General features: G+C 40.0%; 1 protein-coding gene across 42 annotated transcripts in view; it reads left to right on the forward strand.

Annotated features, from left to right (window-relative positions):
- ANK2 (ankyrin 2) overlaps positions 1-10,094 on the forward strand; it is a 347,388-nt gene extending 337,294 nt beyond the window's left edge. For 27 of the 42 annotated variants that reach the window (XM_044429261.1, XM_044429248.1, XM_044429258.1 and 24 more), the window contains 6 exons: positions 1,333-1,425; positions 1,929-2,012; positions 3,143-3,307; positions 3,975-4,157; positions 4,978-5,069; positions 7,809-10,094. In XM_044429261.1, the coding sequence (XP_044285196.1) occupies positions 1,333-1,425; positions 1,929-2,012; positions 3,143-3,307; positions 3,975-4,157; positions 4,978-5,069; positions 7,809-7,992 (801 nt within the window). In that variant the 3' untranslated portion in view covers positions 7,993-10,094. The remainder of the gene's footprint in view (positions 1-1,332; positions 1,426-1,928; positions 2,013-3,142; positions 3,308-3,974; positions 4,158-4,977; positions 5,070-7,808) is intronic. The other 15 variants (XM_044429276.1, XM_044429279.1, XM_044429269.1 and 12 more) reach the window with 2 other exon arrangements.
- The last annotated feature ends 9,659 nt before the right edge of the window (positions 10,095-19,753 follow it).

A 19,753-nucleotide genomic window follows, 5' to 3' on the forward strand; every position in this document is an offset into this window, starting at 1 on the left:
CCAAAGAATGGTAAAGTAACAAGCACTTCCAGTAAAAAATCTGAGAGCTGCACTGCAGCACCAGCATCTGGAGACACTGTCTAGACTGTCATAGGATAGGTTAGAATCCCTGTTTCATGGTCAATGCCGGGAGCACTTATCTTCTGCTCTCACATCCTGCACAGTTCTTTCCATGTTGGCTGCCATTCTGAAGTTAAAAGTAGAACTTTGGAGCCAGTACTAAGCTGGGGGGCAGGAGGAGTGAGAGTCCATCAGGATAAAGTGTATCCTGGTTGTTGGTGTCTTTTGTGGGGCAGGAATAAAATTTTGTTTAGTTCACATTTTTATAAGAAAAAAATAATGCTATTCAATCAAAACATGAAAGGGAATACACTTATCCTTTAGTATGCTAACGTGTCAAAATTATTTGATGCTGTTCTCTGATCAAAACACACAATATACAAAAAATACATTATCTGTAGTAGTGGATTCAGCATGCAAAAACACAGAATAATGGAAAATAGCTTTCAAATTGCACAACTGTGTGCATATTAGAATATTGTTATTATGTCATTATTTGCCTATTTGTGTAAATTATATAGTATTGATAATAATAATAGTATAGTATTATTTATCTACTTAGTAAATAGGTGTCTTTATCCATTGAGTACTAGGTATAAGTCAACACAAGAAGGGACAAAATATTAAAGAATAGCGCAAGTGAATAAGTGGGTAGAAACAGACAATATCTCAGTGCCAAATTCAGTTCCCAGCATCTTCAGGTGAAGAAGCTGCTGTTGCATGGCTGACATGCCATGTAAATGTCAGAAGGGTTGTTTCCTTCCAAGACTGACGGTATTATCTCAGTGTAAGCAAGTTTCTTATAATGTCTTGTCTCTGTATGATCTGCAGATACTATCTTCTGCCACTATGTGGCAGAAAGATCAGCAGAAGCCTAACTGCTTGTTAGAAATCATCCAGCAGCTCACAATGGTAATATAAAATGTTGGCTGTCAGCAAGTAAATGGAAACTCCCTTTTTAGGTATATGAAGAATGAAAGGTTTTGAACCATGTCTAAATTATATAAACTCATGGCACAAAGCATGACATCAAAGAGAGCGTAAGAGCAAGTGAAAGCAAGTTTTCTGTGGCTGCACTAGCTCAGGGTGCCACCAAAGGTTCAAAGGCAATTTCACTATACTATGTTCCCCCCAAGGCAAGAAGCAGTGCAGCTACTTCTCCTTTTCCACCAGGCATTTGTGTGGTTTTCATTGTACTAAAGGGGCCAAATGCTGTTTGTTCATGTGTACAGTATCAGTATGATAAGAGCAATGCTTCCATGCTTCCACTAGGAGCTAGCAGAGGAATTAGGTGAGCTGGAGGGCAGCTCAGATGAGGAAGAGATGGTAACTACCAGGGTCGTTCGCCGTCGGGTGATTATTCAGGTACAGGAGTGTTGAACTACTGCACGTGCCAGTGGCAATTATGTCCTAGGTACATCTCTTGGACCCACCCTTTCCCCAAAGGACTCTTTCTGAAGTAACCCTTGGCTGGTATTGCACTGATGAATTTGGCATGATCCTGAATAATGCATGTCCATAGAAAAATATAAATAACCTTTTCTTATTTGATTTTGGAAGGCAGGGCAAGAGAAATCCAATAGGGCTGCCATCTAATATGCACTTTGACAATGTCCCACAGTGAAATGAAAGAACAAATACTTTGATTTGCTGCTTCAGTGCCACCAATTACAAGGTCAAATTCTTTTTTTGCCTATTGGTTCAAGGTTTCTTTGCATGCTTTTAAATAGTGATTTGCATAAAAGTTTAACAACTCTGCTTCAGAGCTTCCTGATTTCCTTTTTTCTTGCTATAACCAACTAACTTCTTTTATGTAGTTTCTTCAAAGTGCACCCTTTTGTTTATGAATGCTGTTGTTTTTACACTAGGCTGATGATATACCTGAAATGCCACCAGAAGCTGTGACAGAGGAGCAGTACACTGATGAACATGGTCACATAGTGGTGAAGAAGGTATAGCATATTTCTAAGTTGTTGTTTTCAGGGGGGAAATATCAAGCACACTTCAGCACTTGTCCATTAAAGCTACACTGAGGCCATTTCATGTTTTGCATAGTTAAAATAAGAGATGTGCTTTTGTAGGATACTTCAGTACCTAGTGCACATGCAAAGCATCTCCTACAGAAACTGGACATTTTGGCTTCCTATATGGCAGTCATGATCAAGCCAACCCAAGTGGTAACTGGACACACACTTCAGATTTAAAATCCACAGCATGTCAGTTAACTATTGGCACAAAATGTGGCATCATCCGCTGCAACAACTACTGTAACAACATTAATCTAGGGCCAGTTCAATGTGCTTTTCCTCTACAGTAGTACTTTATTGGGAGGTTTGGTGTCAAGCTTGATGAAGGGACACATAAGACTGCACTGCTATGCACATATACTTGGTGAAAAGCCCCAATGAACACAGTGGAGCATAGGTAATTGTAAACATGCATAGAATTGCACTGGGATCATGCAAGCCGGTGTCGAACCTACTATGTTCACAAAACATTATATAAGAATGGAAAATCCTCACTGATTTGGCAGGGGATTTCTGGGGACGCAGCAAATTCTTGCGGACTCCTTGATCACAAATATTTTCTGCAAAATTAACCTGAAGTGTTCTTTGTTTCAACAAAATAATTTCAACACATATTCTTCACTGGAATAATTCCAAAGTTCTCATTTGCCAAGAAACATGACAGAAATAGCCACTGTACATTGAATATAGTGAGTTGCATCCAATGCTACTGTCTGATCTGTCAGCAGAACAGAATCTTGTGACAGAATGGATTCCCTCGCCCCCACTTGCACTCCATACCTGCTCCAGAGAAGGGTTAGGGTTTTATGGGGTGCACCATGGACTGCAGGGGGAGGAGAGAAAGAGGAAATTGCATTGCATGAATGGGCATTTGCTCACTTGATACTCGATCGAGTCTGATGTACCTGGTTTCATATTACTTGTTATAATACAGATACAGTATTTCCAGAACCTTTTCGAAAGGATTGTGTTTGAAAACATGGAAGTTACATGGGATTTGGAATTGTAACCATCAGTAGACTGAATTAAAATTATATCTAATGTCATTCCATAAGGTCACTAGAAAAATCATCAGACGATTCGTTTTGCCAGATGGCACAGAAAAGGAAGAAGTTGTAATGCAGGGAGAGCCACAGGAACCTGTTACAATGGAAGAGGGAGATGGATATTCTAAAGTCATAAAGAGGGTTGTGCTCAAAAGTGACAGTGAACAATCAGAGGTAATAATTTCCCCCCAGACTTTATCTCATCAGAAGCAACTGTGTAAAATTAAGAGCAGTAACGCAACAATGATGATTGTGATGTGGTCATGGTAACTATGTTGAAACCATTTTCGCTTTCAATGGCAAGTTGGCTTGTGTCTTATGGAAGTAGGCTAAGGGCTAGTTTATGCGTGGTCTGAATATTCAGTCTGCACATACAGCAGGATTTAGGGCAAATCTTGTGATGTGTAGAGTTTCAACAGGGTGTGGCTGCACTCTGTGTGTTGAATTACTCAAAAATCTGTCCACCTTGGGTGCTGGGGATGAAAAGAGCAATGACTAAAAGGCCAACAAGATGTATTTGGAACATCTGGAGCATTTTACCTGGGAGAAAACATCACTGAGTCTAGGAAGTGTAACGGGAAAAGTAGCGACTGAATAGACAGGTTGGAGTTGTCTTAAATCCTATCAGCAGTCTGATTTTGCCTCCTATCTAGCCAGCAAACAGAATGTTTTGAACATGACTTTACATTTTATTTCTGCATATATCTTCTTTTAGGATAATATACTAGTTGACTGAGTAGCAAAATCATGTTTTGCAATTCATTTTGGACCTTGGCTAGGCAACCAATGGGTCTGGTTCTAGGCATAAACCGAAATTTAATCCATGATCCCTTTCTCCCAGGTGACCTTTTCTGAGCCAAGTGTTGTATCCAGTGCCTCAGAATTTCAGTCTGAACCTGTGGAAGGCCGTAAGGTCAGCAAAGTTGTGAAGACTACAGTGTTTCATGGGGAACGAACGGAAAAACATCATGGAGATGCTAGTCTAGCAACAGATCTTCCATCAGCCAAAGATGACTTTGAAGAGGTAGAAAATTTTACTCTTCCTGACAATTCTTCTGAAACTTTCAATCTGGAAAGTATCAATTTTTCAGAATCTGTGCTGGAGTAGGATTGCAAGTATGGGAAATACCTGGTCCCCGATCCTATGGGATACCTGCTTTCCAGAAATAAATAAAATATAGTCAGTTTGTCCTTAGGTAGGTTATTTCCATCACTCCCTGTCTGGCATATTCTCCAATAAGGGTTTCACTTAATTTCTCAATGGGTTTTTTCAAAAAAAATTACTCATAGGTTAAAAGAATGGGATTTACAGATGACAAACAAACATTAACATAGGTCAAGCTGAAATGAAAGAAAAAAAATAGTTTCTAGAGTAAGACCACAATATATGTGGCAGGAACAGGCTTATATCAAATCACCACTGTTCTATCTCTTTCCTTTAGGTTAGCAATCTTCCTCCTAACTGGCAACTCAAAATTGCCCATGAGGGCTGTGTGCTTTCTACACTCCCCTTCTTGATTTATCAAGGCAAGATTTCTAAAAACAAAATACCCACCTGTAAATGCTGCAGCAAGTTGTAGATTCTGTTGCAACTCCACAAATGTCAGCATTTTTTCTAAACTGTCAAAATATGCTCAATAACTACATTTTATTGACAGCCATTTCTTAAAACAGGATATGTCCTATTACCACAATTTGAGAAGGCTATACACAAGTATATATAGCATTCTATAACTCTTATTTTTATTATTGGTTCAGAGGTTGTTCTAGCGTGAGAGTACTTTGAAATAATTAAAATACGTTTATGGTCATGTACCCAATTATTTTGTTTTGTTTTACTTTAGGCCCTGAGTTATGCAGGTAACAAAATGAAAATCGAAGTGTCCCCATTAGTAGAGAAAAAGATCATGAAAGAGGATGGCTCAGTTATTAAAAGGTTTGGGTTAGCATGGAGATGCAATGTTCAGTGACAAAAAAATTACAAACTAACAGAATAGTAGTGGGAAGTGAAATAATTTAAATTGTGACTCTTACTAGCTTCAACATTAATTGTAAAAATACTAAATGGCATGGACTAACATAGCTTGTGAAAAGTGGGGAGTCTAACCATAAAACTATGAAAGAGACACGTGGTTTAGCTGACATACTGACATACCTTTCTGACCTGAAATAGCTGACATACCTTTTTGACCCCAAGTTTGTAATCATAGAAACTCAGAAAATTCAAAGAGTTATGGAGTTGAAAGGCACCATAAAGTTTAGGTCCTAACCTCTATAGGGAGCCTTGTGGCTAATGGTGCGGGATAAAAAATCAATCAATCAATCAATCAATCAAATAAATAAATAGCAGCAGAAAATAAATACACTGCATCAAATTACTCACAAATTACTTAATTACATCATACAGTGGAAGGCTTATCATACTATCTCTTAAAAGTCTTTTTTGTAGGTGAAACGTAGCCAACCACACTGCTCCAACACTATCCTGCAGGATTTGATCTCTAGGTCTCTCAGTAATAATCAATAGTACAGGAATGGGATCACATCATTTTTCTCTCAATTAAGCCAGAATAATTACCACCACTGCTTTGGTGGTATTTTTCCATGATCACAAGCATACTTCAAATCCCTTTTCTTCCCAGAGACAACCACTGAAAGACTCAAGAAAATCCATGTTTTACTAGTATTGTCACAAGTCAATTTTATATTCTCTGTACTCCAGCAAATGCTAGGAATGACTGCAATAAACACAGTTGAAGATGCATGTTGTATTAACAGCTATGGTGAAGAGGTTGAGTGAGGGTGTGTTCCATGTGTCAGAGAAGTTGTGGGTGGTCCTGGTGTTCAGCTTCCACTCATGTGCATCAAGGCTTGTGTGACTGAAAGTGCCTGCCAGGGTGTTCCTTGAGCCTGCCACATGGATGGCTATGAGGGTGATGTCCCTGTTGATGCACCAGTCCCATATCCTGACAGCTAGCTTCATCAGTGAAGACTGTGTGCCAACCTGCTTGTTGAAGTAGAATACCACAGTTATGTTGCCCATGACCATCTGGACAGGGTGTCTGTGCAGGAAAGACTGGAAGGCAATCAGGACCTTTTGGGCAACTAGCATCTCCAAGAAGTTGCTGTGCCTGCAGGTACTTTCAGCTCCCCTGGGTTTGGAGGTCATTGCACTGGGCTTCCCATCCTGATAGGGATGATGGTAACTGATGGACCTGGAGGGAGGAGAGAAGCCAGTGCTCTTTGCTGGGTTGTGAGGGGCACTCCACCAGTGAAGACTATTCCAGACAGATTGGGGGATGTTGAGGTGCATTTTTTGTGGGTTGTCTGATCCATGGAATGTGTCGCCAAATCAGAGCTGCAGGTGTCTCTTTCAAAGTCTCATGAAAGGGACCACTGCTACTACTTTATGTCACACAGAAGCCAAGCAGCTTCTGTGTTCAGTGTGCTGAGGTGGCTGCTGGCATACTGAGTTTAGTGACAGTCTTGGTTGCTTTGGATGTCAGGTGTAGAGCTGCTGCAGAGGGTGAATCAAGGTGAGCCCCTATGAAGAGGATGGACTGGGAGGGAAAGAAAACAGATTTCTTGTGGTTTATACACAGCCCCAGAGTCTGCAGGAGGAAGTAGGTGGTGTAGATGGAGTATATCAGTTGTGCCTTAGATGGTACAACCAGGGGCCAGTCATCAAGGTATGGGAAGACCTGTACTGGAGGCAAATGTGTGAGCAGAACCTGGCAGCAGTTGAAAGACTGAATGGAAGCACTAAGAATTGGAAGGTCCCATTCCTGATTTGGAAGCACAAAAGCCCAGAGAGATTCAGCTATGGGTAGTTGTTGTTAAAAAGTGTATATAGTTGTGGTATATGGTAATGTGCAAGTAGGGTTCTTTCAGGACAATCAAGCTGAACCAGGCTCTTTCTTGCAGGAAAGAGAGGATGTTCTGTACGGTGACCACCCTGAACTTCCTCAGTGTGATTAGACTTTGGGCTCAGTCTGAGTTTGGTACCGCGCAGTGTCAGGAGGAGAAGCCTCAAGTGCAGTCAGAATGATGGACTTACTGAATCCATTAACAGTATCAAATGGTTGTTTAAATACATTATGTTGTTTGCATTTTATTCTTGTAGTGGTTCTTATATTGTGACTTTTTACAAGACGACAACAATCAACTGATTGACCTTCAAAAATTTGAATGTCTTCTTGAAGTATGACTAACTTTGGTGCTAACACTCTCTGCTCCTTCCTGTCTCTCATGTGTGTGAGAAAGTGTTAAGCAATGCTCTGCATAGTACAATAATTAATCTGTTCTCTACATAGTACAGTGAGATGAATGCATCTAGTGCTTGCGTTGTTTCACTAGGACTAAGTAACAAAACAATATGTTTTCTCTGTCTATACTCAGGCTACTGATTCTGGTCACCACTGCCTATATATGATAAAGTGGGCCTTTATTGCCTATCAAAATCCAGTAAAATGGATTGAAATTAAAAGCACTTTCTTTTATTGCTATCTCAGCTTCTCAGATATCTATCATTTTTTCTGGATGCCAGAAAAATCACTCTCATTGGACTATTTTGCTGAAAATTCATGCTGGAATTGAAAAACAATGATAGCAAAGGAAAATAAAGTTTCATTCTTTATAAATTACCATTCTATTTTACCCTTTGGTTTTCTTGTAGGACAACAATGAGTAAAGCCAGTACACAAAAGAGGACTGTGGTTAAGGACCAGTATGGAAATCGGATTCATGTAGAACTGCTGGAGGACTCACCAGAAGCAGTAGCCCCGGATGACCTTCAGCATGACCTTCAGCAACTACTAAGACATTTCTGCAAAGATGAGTGGAAGAAAGAGGCCAAATGAGATGCTGCTAAATCTCACCCACAGACCAACATACATATCCATTCAATATCTAGCTTTCACTTACTTCTTTTGCCATAGATGTTATAATTTAACAGAATCATTGGGGGACACTGAGATTTTCACTTTGGGCATCTAGAGTAGATTTTTCTTTTTTCTTTTTTGTAATATCTGTAAGCTAAATTGTGACCAAAGATAGCATCCTTCATTTTGGATGGTTTGTCTACTAAAAGTCTTTGACTTTGTGCTGTACTGGAAACTTGTCATATTTTACATCTTTGTTGTTCCTTTTCTCCTGTACCAGATTCATAAACACACACAATCTCTTCCACAGGCCTCTTCATGTGACAATGTACATGCATTTTTTTAAAAGTGAGATAACATTAACCTGTACATAGCTAAAGTGTTTGGACTCACAAGACTGAAAGAAGAATGAACGACTGCCTATCATGACTACCTTTGGTACGAAAGACTAAAAGGTCTGTTGAAACTGCTGAAGAGCAATTCGTGTAATATTGCTAACACAATCCATTGAGTGTAGCACATGGATCTACTGAAAAGGAAGCATGCCAGGCCTCCTGTGTTTATTGGACTTCCAACTTAATGATCTCTCTGGCTTAAAGGTTTTCAAGAGTCAGGCTGAAACCTCAAACTCTGGCTGTTTCTGTTAAAAGACAGCTGACTGCAGCCATCACAGCTTTTCAGACTCCCGGGAAGCCACCTAATATCCTGAAGAACAAACAAATACCCAGTTAGACATAACTTGCTAGCAGCTGTATCTGTGGCATATTTACATACTGTATTCAAATCTTTTAGATTGGGAAATGAGGCAGGGTGCATTAAACAGCTCTAACTACTGTAGTTTCCTGTTTTCATCACTGCTTTAGCAAGCCACACTGTTTTATTGGTGGGTCTTTCTGCTGGCCACTGCACTGTAGATAACGTGATATGGGAAAAGAAACCCTTACCCACTCTTCAAGAAAGGTTAATCTAAATTCATCACGTTCTATCAAGACTGTCTCTTAACTTGGTACATGCATGTGGCATTGGAAAATAAAAACACAACTCTCTTGTAACCATGTCAACAGCTTCTCATCTCTCTTAGCACTGAGCGAGCAGATTTTAACCTTCCATTTGAGATTTTTCTTCTAAGTTTTGCTTCTGAGGGGATATGATTCCATCAGATATTTGGTTTTTGGTTTTTGCTCTTTTATTTATATTTCTTAACCCACTTTCAAGAATCATAATGCAAATGTTGGCACTTTGATTTTCCAAGAAGGGCATATGCGACCCTGGAACTGTTTTGTGGTTTGTACCTAATTCTAATAGTGGTCTGGAACTCTGTAGCATTTTAACATATATATGTAATTATATATATTATATATACATATAAAATGATATACATTTTGAATCAGTTATTTGATAAAGACAAAATATATTCAACAATGATGAGTCAGTCAAGTCCTCCAGGGCTGATATTTTTCAAAACCTAGCCAGCCTTTCCTTCTTGTAATAAATAAAAATGACTCACTCAGTGCTCAGAATGCTGAAAATAAATGTTCCAAATGGCACCTCCTCATTAAAGTAACCACGCCAAGAGAAAAGAAACATTTTAGGAGTTCTTGGTTTCCTGCTAAAAAGCTACCCAAGTGCCATGCAAAAATAGTTTTGGTTGGCAAGCAGGACACAAGCACTTGTGACAGCCAAAATGGAAGGAGGCCCATTGCAGGACATACAATAGCTCATTTCACATTGTCAAGAACATCACTGGTTGACCTTCAAGACTGGAGCTCTACAAGAAATGCATTTCTGTTGTGTTATTTGCGGTGCAGATGATGTTCTGTGTAACAGCATAATGGCTATTCTCCTTTTTCGGTTTTGATTTTTTGCTGTGTTATCAGAGAATTTGAATACTGTGAGAAGGTGATTTTAAGTTGATGAATCAGCATCTTGTTCCCATGGTGATAACACTAACTGAATATATCTATGAGGGCATGTATTAGTTAAAAGATTTAAACAAACAAACAAACAACACTAACAATACATAGCTGCAATGTGTACAATGGCTGATTTAATTAAATAAAAATGTACAAGTGTTAAATGTAGTACTAATGGTATACTCTCTTTTTTGGTACCAAATTCACATGGGAAAATTATTTGGGTTAACCTAGCAATGTCTATATTATTATGATTAACTCTGCAGAACCAAGAATCAAACCAAGCACAAAAATGACCACCAGTATTTTCTGTTTCTAGTTTCTGAAGAAGGGGATCTTGATACTAAGTGTTAGCTTATTTTTGTGTGCAGCTACAGTACATTAATAAGCAGGCATTGCAAGATGTGTTCCAGAAATATCAATATGGAGTTTTTCTTTCTTTTTTATTGTATATTATATGTTTATACATCCTTTTGTTAAGTTGGTAACATCAATTCTGCTGGCAGCTAAGGAAATTCTCACCTGTGTATTATTTCCAGGACAGTCCAGAAAGCGCTGGTCTATTCTTTATGACTCTGGATTTGAGAGACTGAATCAAAATTAGGATTTAATGGAGTGAGGGGAATTGAAAGTGAAAACACTGGTTGCAATGGGAGGCTCTTTGTCTGAAACCCCCTCATGTAGCATGGCCTATTCAACTGTACCTGCACAACTCCTTGTTTGGGAGAGGAACAGAAACCCTGATACTGTTGAACATGAAAAAAAAATGGCAAAAGTTCTAGTTCAGAAAACATGAAGTGGAAAGATCACTCATTTGAAATTCACTAGGAAGTAATATAATCACAGAAAAAATAGCATTTTGCATCATTCATCATGCTCATACTCATACCATAGCATATTACTTCCTTTATACTGTATTTGTGCCTTTCATTTCTGCCAAGCAAAATGGCATTCAATGTCACACTAAAATATAATGTTTAGTACAGTATCTCTCTAGCCTTTTTCATGTACCAAGCCCATTTCCTAGACAAAGATTTTTTTTCTCATCAGAATAGTATAGAAAGTAGGGAGGTACTATAAATAATTAACAAAGATGGTAAACACTGGAATTTAAGAATTAAAAAATATATTAAACAAAAGTATGAATATTTGCTTACACAGATTTCAAATGGCTGTTGGTTAATATTAAACAAAATGGGCTGAATATGTATATTGTAATTCCCTCTGCTATTCCCCAGTAGCATATTGGACACCTTCCGACCTGAGGGGCTCGTCTTCCAGCATCCTATCTTTTTGCCTTTTGGTACTGCCCATGGGGTTTTCATGGCAAAGATACTGGAGTGGGTTGCCATTTCCTTCTCCAGTGGATCACGTTTTGTCAGAGCTCTCTGCTATGACCTGTCCGTCTTGGGTGACCTGCACAGCATAGCTCCATTGTGCTACGCAAGCCGCTTCACCACGACGAGGTAGTGATCCATGAAGGAGCCCACAAAGCACACGGCCTGCAAAGATTAAAGTTACCCATCTGAAAGCACGTTTCTATGGTCTATGCTGCATGAGCTGAGTCATTTCTAACACACTTGAACAATTATTGGGTGTGCTCTCCAGTCCTGAAAAAATGTGAACCAAGTGTACAGCACTGAATGTATAGCCCTCTGCACTTCTTGAAGTTCTGAGGACTCAAGCTAAAGCAGTATGGGAAGAACCAAAACGCAGCAGAAGAGATGTAAATACTGCTGGTCAGTTTCTTGCAGCTCACATATGCTGCCTGTAGCCTGTAATAGGATGGCTCATGAAAAGTTTGGCTGCCAGGCTTTGCTGATCATATTACCTGGACACCTGGATATCTTCCTGCCAAGCAAACATCTTCTGACTAAAGGTGCTAGTGATATAAGAACCTGATTCAGTCAGAAATGTACTGGACTGAGGTCTCAGTGTAGCAGGTTGGAGGACTGTAATTCTTTGTGCCATGCCATGGGGTGGAGCATGGCACAGCTTTAATTTTCATTGCAAAACTGATCCATTTATCTTAATGATTCACAATTTGGCAATGAAATTAGGTGTAGCATCCTCAATTCAGATCAGGATCATAGCAGTGGAGGGGAAGGTTAAATTTCTCCAAGCCACACCCACCCACACTTACACAGATACAATAGACTCCCAATCTGGATCAGACCCATGGCACTCCCTTGCAGCCTCTCAAAAATATTGTGAAGCTTACTCCTCAGGGCCAAACTAAAAACTCTGTAAGTCCCTTCTTATGTAGCTATGCACGACAGTTTTCCTTACTCTTGTGTAAGTATGTATGGCCCCAATGTGGATCATGACCATAACCTCCCCCTAATCCCCCAGCAGGCATATGTTATCTAAAGTCCAATTTACACCCTGTTAGGGGTTTAAGCTAAAAAGCAAAAACTAAAAAAAAGAGCTTCATGTGCATACCTGTGTGTGTCGTTTGAGGGAAGAATGGTTTTATTTATTTAGAAAATTTCTATGGGTTCAGAAGCTTAAGCTCTACCTTGGAGCACTGTGGTCCCAAACCACATCACACTGAACATACTCCAAATAAGCAGAAATGTGGTGGTGCACACATCAGTGCATTTTTAACTTGTCTTCAAAACTTCAATTATATTTTACTGAAGTACTCCATACCAATCACAGTTCTGGCAGGACTTTTGGACAAGCCCCAAATCTGATTTTTAAGGTATGTGGAAACTATAAAGTATCCTGTAGGATGCAGTTCTGGGAATCTCCCATGCCTCCAGCAGTGATGCATTTACAGAATTTTGGACTTAATGACCTTGAAAGAAAATTCTTTCTTGATGGTAATGTGCACAATGGCAGCAAGAGCCATGATGCATTGTGGGACCCTCCTACTTATTCTGCTGAGTGCACCAAACTCCTTCTGGGACAGGACTGCCCCTGGAAGTAAGGGAACTGTGGTTGTCTAACTGAAAAAAGAGAGATGAGCTATGAGTGTGCTTATTGGAAGATGTTCCAGGGTGCCACTTCAATTTTAAATACTGTGGAGGCTAGGCAAAATGTAAAGGTCTGTTTTTTGATACAGTCTAATGATTTAGTAGCAAAGGTTTCCACAGTTCAGCTTACTATATGGCAGATCCATTTACGACTTGTAAACAGCATGCTTATTTGGTTAAGTTGTTGTAATCATCAACATCTATCACTGCAGTTTACCCTTCAAACTGTCTCACAAATCTGAATGTTGAGGCAGAATTTAAACTTACTATGTAAGCACAAGCTGCAGGACGTGCAAAATGATACTTTCAACAATACTTGTGAACCAGGAAAGGAAGACAGCAAATCCTCTGAAAATGAAGCACTAACAAAAGGCCTTTGTAAATTTTCTCCTGGCTTACAAGAATGCTGTTTTTATCAATGAGAAACCAACCAGAAGAAGAGTTCAAGAGCTGGGAAAATGCTTGTAAAAGGTTGCAGATAACACAAAATTAGGTGGGATAGCTAATACTAAGAACACAAAGACAACATTAAAAATTATCTTGATTAGAAGACTCAGCAGAAAATAACAGAATTAAATTTAATATTGCAAAATTATAGAAATTTAACATAGACCATTGCAAAATTATTCCTTTAAGGTAAAAAAAAAAAGGACAACAAAATGCAGAGGCATAAGATGCAGGGATACCTAGCTTGCCAACAGCATGTGTAAAAAGCATCTTGAAGTTGTCATTAATCACAAGCTGAATATGAATCAGAAGTGTGACATGGCTACAAAAAAATGAATGCAATTTGATGCTGCAGCAACAGAAGTAGAGTTTCAAAATAACTGCACCAGTCAAATCTCACCTCAAATACTGGGTCCACACTGTAAGAAGCATTCTGATAAATTCAGAGTTCAGCTCTGATAAGTTCAGAGAAGGGCAATAAAGATGACCAGGGGACTAGAAATTAGTCTTACAAGGAGAGATTGAAGGAATTGGGCATGTTTATCATTGTAAGGAGAAGACTGAGGGAGAACATAACGTTTCAAGTATTTAAAAGGATGCCATGCAAAAGAGGACCACAATCTGGTACCAAGACCCTTGGACATGAAATAAAGAATTTAAATTACAAGATGACAGATTTCAATAGAACATCAGAAAAAACTTCCTACAGGTCAAAACAGTCAGACAGTGGAACCAACCATTAGCTAACTGCCTAAGGGATGTGGTAGGCTCAACATCACTGGAAGTATTCAAACAGCCATGTGGCAAGGATGCTTCAAACTGGGTTTCTGGACTGAGCAGAAGTTTGCATTCAATGGTCTAAAAAGTCTCTTCCAACTTTATGATGATATAGTAAGGATATTGCTTTTGTAGTCTATTCTTGATTTTCTGCTAGTTTTTAAAAACTTTTTTGATAATTGGTGTTAAGAACTGTAATAACTGAAGCTGCTTACTGATTTTCTGAACACACATAAATTGCAGTATGGCAGCAAAATAAGGGTTAAATAAAAACTTCAGTATTTGTCTAAAACAGACTTGCTTATCAGATAAATGATCCCCTCCCCGTTTTTTGGCATCCTCTTTCCTGAATGTTTAGCCTGGCTGCAGGAAGACATCTACACATGGAGAGTGTTATCATACAGTTGCAGTATTGCCAGATTAGCCACTTGGAACTCATGACTGAGAACCTAAATGTTTTCCACTTTTGTTTCTATCATTTGCATGAACTTGAGTGAACAGGGCAAAACTATTCTGGTTAGGACCATCCTGCAATCTTTCCTACAGAAGCACCTGAGGGTGTTCCTTCTCAGAGAAATACCTGGGCAAGCACATATTCTACTTTTATTTTCCCTTAAGTGAAGACACCAGGGATATCCATTGCCCTCTCTCTGAACCTAATTTGAAAAGTCACCTGGAAAACTGGGTGGGAGGAAGAATTCCCCTATATTGCCTTGGTACAGTTACTGTTCCTAAAAGAGCCAATGATCAAGTGTACTGAAGTACAAGACTTGCTGAAAAATCAACATTTCTCTTCTGCAGAACTTGTTTTTCTATATGCTTAAAATCTGCCAGTGTGACATAGTGGTTAGAATGCTGGATTGGGACCCCAATCCAGGATCCCATTTGGCTATGAAGCTCAGTGGGTAACTTTTATTTATTTATTATTTATTTATTTAAAACATTTCTATGCCGCCCCATTCGCCAAAGCCTCGGGGCGGCTCATAACATAAATTAAAATATAATACATTAAAAATATATAAAAATATAAACTTTGGGACAGACACTGTCTCTCAGCCTAACCTACTTCACACAGCTGTTGTGAGGATAAATGAAGATTATGTGAGCTATATGGGGTTCCTTGCAGGAAATGGTGGACTATAAATAGAACAATTACACAAACACACACATGACTTATAAAAAACTCTCATTAATTAATCTTCTTGGGTATCTTTGAGAGTGTCAGCAAACATATGAATGGGGTAATCCAGCACACTTTTTTTTTGAAGAGGTACTTCATCAAAGGTTGAGTTAACTTAGCAGACATGGGATAGGAGCAAACTATTAATTTATATATTTATGTGTATACCACTCTTGTTGTGAGCCGCCCTGAGGCTTCGGCGAATGGGGCAGCATAGAAGCTTTCTAAATAAATAAATAAAGACAGACAGACAGACAGACAGACTTGGCGTGCATGGCATGACTAGCCAGTGTGGGTAAATAACCACTGTTTGCAAGGTCATCCAAACACAGACTGGTTTCTCCATCATGGAATGCCTGTCTGTGCCAGCATTTCAAGCAAGACAACCTGACAAAACATGGGGCATTCTAGGATCTATTTTACCCATGGCAGATTGTCATGTCTTCAAAACCTGAATAAGCAATCCCACCATGAGCAAAGTAAGTGGTGAGCAAGGCACTCAGCAAGAATAGCAAAACCACCTTGCTGTTTTTGATGAACTTGCCTTGGCTACTTGCCACTGACAACTACATCACAGATGCCCAAGCAGCTGGTAATAGCTTGCTGTCCTTCCTGCTGCAATCAAGAGTTGATTGCAGCTCCAGCAGCTTTTTCTCCTCCTCTTTCTCAGGGATCATGATAGCCAGCTTAGCAGCTGGCTTTTACAATCCCTGTTTTGAAAGCCACTGACACCTCCTTCAAAATGCCCAAGTGGCACACTGAAACAACTGATAACGGCTTAGGATATTATCTCAGAGAGGGTCCAAATACTTTTATTTTCCCCTTTGGTTTAGCAAGGCAACTGAGTTATCCAGCCAATCCAAAGGTGCGAATGATCTGGGTTTGCAAAGGAGAGTGCTCAATGAACTCTCTTCACAACAAGCTCTCCTCCTCCTTTGGGGGGGGGGGTACACTATCCTAAGGATGCTCTTACTTTTCCACTTGTTTTCAAATATTTGCAAACATTTAGGGCTCCAAAAAACAAAATGAAATAAAATAAAAACTTAAATAGTCTTGCAACCAATGATAGCCCCTCCAATATGCTACTTTGAAGGTGGTGTTAGTGGTTGTCAAAAGCTGTTGAGCTGGCTCTTGTGATCTCTGAGGGGAAAATGGGAAAAGGGGGGAAAGGGTGTGTTGAGCCAAAAATGGTTTGTAATTATGGCAGGGGGAAAGAGAACTTGGTTCCGCTGCAATGAAACCTGAGCATTTTTCTGTCTAGAAAACTGAGAGGGAAGGAGGGGGCAAACTACCTATGGTGAGCTCAATCATCTGTCAAGTAAACCTGCTGTGGCTTTTTGCCATGGCACAATGTGTAAACACACCCCATATCTAACAAGGTTACCAACAGGCGAACACTAAAATAAAGAAAAGGAAGAATGAACATGCAGGATAGAACTATTTAAAATATGATTTGTCATAGTTCAAATATGACTTGAAATATGTCCATTCAACCGTGGCTGGACAATCAGGAAAGGCTTCTTAAAATGTCTTTGGCAAGTTGCAAAAGCAAAACATTGCCTGATATCAACAGGAAGGGAGCACCACTGAGAAAAAGGTCCAGAGCAAGAGAGATCCAAATGGCTCATCTCCGGAGCCCCTTCTCCGGGAACCCTCCGTGAAGGAAATTAGGAGGGTGGGTCCTCGGAGGAGGGCTTTCTCAGTGGTGGCGCCCGATCTATGGAATGCACTCCCCAGAGAGGTCCACCGTTATTTGTTTTTCGGCGCCAGGCAAACACCTTTTTATTCAAACGTCATTTTAATTGCTAATATTATTTGCTTAATTCTTCGGCCAGGGTGACTTATTTTATAATGTTAATGTGTTTTATATTTTTAGTGTTTTATATTTTAACTGATGTTTTGTAAGCCGCCCCGAGGCTTCGGCAAATGGGGTGGCATAGAAATTTTTAAATAAATAAATAAATAAATAAACTTGAGATAGCTTTGACTGACCTGTGTTGTCGTTCTTCAAAGGAAATGCAGCAGTAGAGGGGATGCTTCCAATGTCTTTGGGGCACTGTTTGAGGGAAATGCTTCTGTTTAAACTCTTCCTCCTCATCACAATGACACCCTCAAATTGTTGTTTCCTATATTGTACATAGGCATATCAATGTATAGTACCTCAACAGCAATGTTAGTTTCCGCACATTCACAAAATCTATATAAAAAAGTACAGGATGTGCCCAGAGGAAATGTCATTCTCCCTGGTCTAAATCTTGTTACAAAGGACAGACTGTTACAAACAGAAAACCTAGTAAGCAGGCTTCAGTCAAAACTTCCTTCTTTTTGTTCCTTCCTTTATTGTACAGCCACAAGAGGGCAGTAGATAACAATTTTCCAGAAAGAATCCACAAACAAGCATTTTGGCCAAGTCTTTCTCATGCAACAGCTGAAATTGCTGCATGCTGATGAATTCTGCTCGCACTCCCCTTTTTAAGTCTTCCAATACAATTCTTCTTTTCAAAGACAGATCAGTCAAATGACTCCTATTTTTAATAGTCAGATTCAGGTAATGCAAGTATTATTCCTTGTAATATAGCAGTGATAAAAACCGATTCACTCATATGCATGTTGCCCATATTTAATCACATGTGGGGACTGCAGGTGGCGCTGTGGTTTAAACCGCTGGGCTGGTAGATCAAAAGGTTGCCGGTTCGAATGTGCACAATGGGGTGAATTCCCATTGCTCCGTCCCAGCTCCTGCCAACCTTGCAGTTCGAAAGCATGCAAATGCAAGTAGAAGAAAAGGTACCACTTCGGTGGGCAGGTAACAGCGTTCCGTGCACTTTGGTGTTTAGTCATGCCGGCCACATGACCACGGAGACTGTCTGCGGACAAACGCTGGCTCCCTCGGCTAGGAAATGGAGATGAGCACCACCCACTACAGTCAGGCATGACTGGACGTAACATCAAGGGGAAACCTTTATCTTTAACCTAATCACATGTGAAGCAGCTGGGCTGGCAAAACATGCTTGCAAGATGATAAAATCTGAAAACCTGGGTGCAAGGCTGCACTACTTCAATTCCAAAATACAGTGTTAATTAGCCTGCACTATTCTATCACAGGGACTGCAGGTGGCACAGTGGTTTAAACCGCTGTGCTGCTGGGCTGGTAGATCGAAAGGTCGCAGATTCGAATCTGTACAATGGGGTGAGTTCCCGTTGCTCCGTCCCAGCTCCTGCCAACCTTGCAGTTCGAAAGCATGCAAATGCAAGTAGATGAAAAGGTACCACTTCGGTGGGCAGGTAACAGTGTTCCGTGCACCTCAGTGATTAGTCATGCCGGCCACATGACCACGGAGACTGTCTGCGGACAAATGCTGGCTCCCTCGGCTAGGAAACAGAGATGAGCACCACCCCCTAGGACTGGTCGTAACATCAAGGGGAAACCTTTACCTTTTATTCTATCACAATGCAATAATACATAATGTTAGCTATATTGGGAACAATTTCTTCACTTGATCAGTACTGGAAATTATATCCGCAGCTTTTTGTATTATATGGGATATCATTTCCTTCTATCTTGTTGGCACCACTCTCTGCCTCCCTGCCCAAATGCTCACTAAACCCCTTCCCTGGGGTCACTTTCATGGCCTAAGAGAAGCAAGCAGCAGGAGCAATCTTTCCATGATAGCTGTGGGAGAGATGCAGGCATAGACCCCTTGCACCAGTGCGATCTTCCAGCCTCAGAACTGGGAATGGGAATAATCCTGTGGCTCTCTAGGCACTGTCTAGCGGTCATAAGATTGCTCTGCCCATGAACAAATCTATTTAAGCATGCTTCAAGCTGCAAAATAAAGTCCCATTGGATTTTTCCCACCTCATGTCTATAGTCATAGATGAAAAGTGTACACCAGTGTATATCAGCACATGCAAATATGTCTGTTCTGCAAAATAAGATTAATATACATTTAAATAATATGAACATGCATGAATTAAATGCAAATATGCGCTATACAAGGGTAGACTGCTCAGTGTCTGTTCCAATTAGCAGCAGCAAGGAGAGAAAGGCTCTCCCTGTCACTTCCCACCCGAGTCGTTTTTAACCAGAGAAGCCAGGGATTGAAGGAAACCGAACCCTACTTCTCCTTCAAAAACTCCTCTCTAACATAACATCTATCCCATACCTTTAGATAGCTCACAGTGACACCTTCTGAGGTTTACTATATGCCTGCTATTCTATACAATAAATATTCCTTACTTGGAGGAATATGTTTTGAATAACTGGAACAATATATTTTTAATCCAATATGATTATTGCATTATATTTATTCCCCACTTATTTTCCTCTTTCCTCGAAGACAGCTTACATCACTCCTTTCCATTCTTACAACAACAGCCTTGTGAGGTAGATTAAGCAGAAAATCCATGGCTGGTCCAAAGTCACTCCGTGAGTTTCATGGCCC

This window comes from Varanus komodoensis, unplaced genomic scaffold (genome assembly GCF_004798865.1).
Source record: "Varanus komodoensis strain SLA01 unplaced genomic scaffold, ASM479886v1 scaffold2, whole genome shotgun sequence".
NCBI lineage: Eukaryota > Metazoa > Chordata > Lepidosauria > Squamata > Varanidae > Varanus > Varanus komodoensis.